This window comes from Oncorhynchus mykiss, chromosome 13 (genome assembly GCF_057628025.1).
Source record: "Oncorhynchus mykiss isolate SJ-2025 chromosome 13, ASM5762802v1, whole genome shotgun sequence".
Lineage (NCBI taxonomy): Eukaryota > Metazoa > Chordata > Actinopteri > Salmoniformes > Salmonidae > Oncorhynchus > Oncorhynchus mykiss.
The window spans coordinates 40,811,270-40,814,934 of NC_143034.1; the positions used below are offsets into that span (position 1 = coordinate 40,811,270).

Sequence of the window (3,665 nt, forward strand, 5' to 3'; positions counted from 1 at the left end):
ATAATGTTCCTCCATTGAACCAGTATTTGTATGGGTCAGGAGGTCACTGGAGCAGGTCATATCTGGGCTATATTCAAACAACTGGCCTCCGCACTTCTGAACACATTCACACCGGTATTAGCTAAATGAGGCCGAGGACTCTATTTTGAAATTACAATACTTATTTGAGACGCAGTAAAATGGCAAGATTGGTCCTAATAAATATACTGTCTTCACTGTATTATGATCACTGTATATTCCCAGAGTTTGCTAAATGAATTGCACAAGACCAAATGGATTTGACTTTTTAATAGATACGGAAAGGAATACAATTAGATACGATTCAGACTACAGTAAAAATACACATGTATAATAAGATTCAAAACCTATTTAAGACTACATGCTTCTACAGAAATATAGACGCGTCTTGATAAGAATAAACAATGACAGAGACAGAAGATCAGACCAATTACACAAATCAATATACTGTTAGGAAAATACTTAAGGTTTTAATACAAGAGATCAGGGACTACATCAAACTCAAGCTACAAGAACAGTCTCTTTAAACTCAAAGGAAGAGACAGGCAGGAAGGTCAATAGAACTTGGGCTTTGGGAGTCTCAATACATGCATTTAAAAAGCATTATAGATAGTAGGATACTTGGTGGGTTACACTACAGTTAGAGGTCACCGAGTCCCTTCTTGCTCTTCGCTTGGCGCACCTCCTCCATGAGGTCTTTGAGATACTGGATCCCATTGGCGATGGAGTCTGCTTTCTCCGCCAGCTTGTGGTTCCTTTGCTCCAGCTTGTCGCACTCCGCGCTCAGGGCCTCCTGCTTAGTCTTCTTCTTCTGGCGGTAGCGCGTGGCCGCCGTCTTGTTCTGCACCATCTTCTTGAGCTTTTTCTCCTTCGGGGGTCCTCCAGTGGATGTGGTGGTGCGAGATGGCTGGTCTGGATGTTGTGGCCTAGAATTGGGGGTTGTTGGGTACGGTTTTCTCCTATTTTGGAACCTTGACCGAGTTGTGGCGATGGAGGGCCAGTTGAGCTGACCGGAGGCGCTAAAGCTGCTGTCACTGTCAGAGGAGAGGATCTCTGGGATGGTGACGGTTGTCACGCCAACCTCATGTTTAGGGGCCAGGAGGACAACGATGCGGGTTGGGGAGAGAGACAGCACGATGCTGGGGACCGACTGGGGTAACTCCAGGTGAAGCAGTTTCTCGCTGACACTCGCCGAGGCATCCACCTCACTGCCCAACTCTAAGGTGAAGGTGGGAGATGGAAGAAGAGAGGGGGCTGGGGACTGGGGCTCCGATTTGATCTCCAGCTCCTCCTGGGCATCAGGGACCCAGGGGGGAGGTGAATGGACCTCCTGAGGGTCTTCCTGGGGCTGTGAGACGGTCGGGGGGAAGAGTGGATCAGTGGTGGTGGGAAGGTCCGTGGGAGTAGGGAGAGTTGGGAGGGGGAGTGAGTCCAGCTCCATGGGACACTCAAAGGAAGTAATGAGGTCTTCAGGGGAGCTGGGGGAACATATAAGGGAGTCCAGGTCAAACTCACTCAGGTCGACCCTCTTAGCCATCCAGTCCATGCCAGAAAAGGCATCTTCTGTGGAGGACAAAGAAAGCAGGTTATTCAACTGCTCAATAGCCAAAGTAATATGAAAATACAAATATTTGCATTACAAGTGGTGATCATAAATGTCAAAGTGGAAGTCTTAAGTTTTCTTATTTGTGATAAAAGCATTTCACTGTAAGGTCTACTACACCTGTTGTATTCGGCGCATGTGACAAATGAAATTTGATTTGAAAACCTATTACCTTTTCTATACTGCAAAAAAAACAGATCATGGGAATAAAATATAAATTGCTATGGATTTCTACACACTGTCGACCAGTATGAACATACGTGTGGAGGACTTAGGACGTGGTGGTCCTCACCTTTCCCATTATCTGCAGCAATGTGATGGGTGTGGCCTAGCTCATCAGCAGATAGCCAAGGGAAGTGCAGCAAGTCTACCTCAGCCTTCTCTTCCTGGAGGAGCAGCGAAGGCGGAGAGGGAGGAGGGGATAGAAGGAGAATTGGAGAAGATGACGAGAGGGGTGAAGCCCCCTCTATCAAGGTAATTTCATCATGGTGGAGCAGCGACCCCATGGGGTCGGCCATGAGAGAGGAAGGCCCCCAGAGTAGGGCCTCCATATCGTCCAGGCCAAACTGTGAGCTCATCATGGTCATAGCTCTGTTGTTGCAGTACAGTCACTAGGATCTGAGACTGTAGGTACTGCAGTAGGAGGTCAAGCGGTTCTTTTATGCTGTCAACTACAGCAGTGCTAAGGGTTTCCACAAGGGACCTGGGAAAGAGATAGGAGATGACATGGTGAGTTCATGTAATAATGTAAACCGAAGCTCATAATGTGGGCTAAAGAAATTGCCTTTTCTCCTTTATGTTGATTCTATATTATGTCATGGTCATGTTATGTTGTGTTGTGATTGAGTAATGTAACATTTGTCTGCGCACATTTTTAATTGGGTGGCAAAAAAAATATGTAAGTCTGAACTTGTGTTTATATCTGTAATGCGTTTTGTGCACAACACTGCCCCTACCATTTTACAGCGCACCTCCTTGCACTGGCACTGAATACCCTCACTGCCTTTGTCTTGTGACTCGCACACGCGCCAAATGAGGTCAGTCAGTTTCCACAGCAACCATCGTCAGAACAGAGGCAAAGATTTGTATAACTAAACATGGTTCTATCTGTGATGGAAGTGTGTCTAGCGAATGAGATGGCTGCTTCCGCCTCCCTAACAGCCACGATTGTGTTCACCATCCCGCCTTAAACATTGATTATATCGCCATTTTGTTAGAAAAAGAACACGAACCATTTTGTTCCACGTTGGCATTCCTGGAATAAAATCGTATCACACATTCTATTTTTAAAAAATCTATATTTTTACCAATTTGGTGACAATGTCGCGGGTTGTTATGTTAACAGCTCACTGGCCATTTTACCAGAAAGAGATACAATGTAACATTCTCTGATCTGACTCGTGACGTCTGTATCCAATGTCATTCCAAGGATTTGTCTGGAGAATGGCAACCTTACGGCAAGATATACTATATGCATTTATAAAAATACTTCGCTACACAACATAAGCAGGCTAATAGTTTCACAAATTGAGGTTAGAGCGCATTGTCGTCATTGACCTGTCACAGATTCACGTTAGCCAGCCACTTGCCTACAAATATATACTTACGTCATTTTGACAAATATGAAGTTGAAGCAGTGCACTGGATTGATGCACTGTTGAATTTGCTGCTGCTAGGACCGCCGCGAACCGTTAAACTGCCATTTCGCCCAAGAAAGCGGTGTCACTTGAATGTTGTTAGGTGCTGGTTGAAAATGGCGCATGCTGAGGGCGCAGCGTAATATACAACTCTCAAAAATACCAATGATGTATATATATATACACACTAGATTACTTATAGGAAGGTTTGTGTTGAAGCCACCGTGCATCCATCTTGCCCCCCCATTGTAGAACATATTTTGGAAGTTAAAGAAAAGCATTTATTAATGTCTACATTCATTTTTGTCACGTTTATACTATTACAGACACCTTAATGCATACTTTGAAATTATATTATGTGAGATAAACATATAAAGTGAAAAAATAAAAAACACTTTCCTTAGTCA

At 44.4% G+C, this 3,665-nt stretch overlaps 1 protein-coding gene across 2 annotated transcripts; it reads right to left on the minus strand.

Annotated features, from left to right (window-relative positions):
* Positions 1 to 273: 273 nt before the first annotated feature.
* Positions 274 to 3,434, minus strand: LOC110486127 (cyclic AMP-dependent transcription factor ATF-4). Of its 2 annotated transcripts, none has more exons than XM_021557497.3 (3): positions 3,229 to 3,434; positions 1,914 to 2,324; positions 274 to 1,581 (listed from the first exon to the last, which is right to left on the minus strand). In XM_021557497.3, the coding sequence occupies exons 2-3, from the start codon at positions 2,206 to 2,208 to the stop codon at positions 659 to 661; spliced, it is 1,218 nt and encodes a 405-aa protein (XP_021413172.2). In that variant the 5' UTR covers positions 2,209 to 2,324; positions 3,229 to 3,434; the 3' UTR covers positions 274 to 658. The 2 variants fall into 2 exon arrangements, with proteins under 2 accessions (XP_021413172.2, XP_021413173.2); XM_021557498.3 differs by having other exon boundaries at positions 274 to 1,578; positions 3,229 to 3,432.
* Between the last annotated feature and the right edge of the window lie 231 nt (positions 3,435 to 3,665).

Coding starts and splice junctions, on each gene's coding strand:
- LOC110486127 (XM_021557497.3), bottom strand. CDS start 2,208: ATGACCATGATGAGCTCACAGTTTGGCCTGGACGATATGGAGGCCCTA. Junction 1,582..1,913: donor TGCTGCAGATAATGGGAAAG/GTGAGGACCACC, acceptor TGTCCTCCACAG/AAGATGCCTTTTCTGGCATG.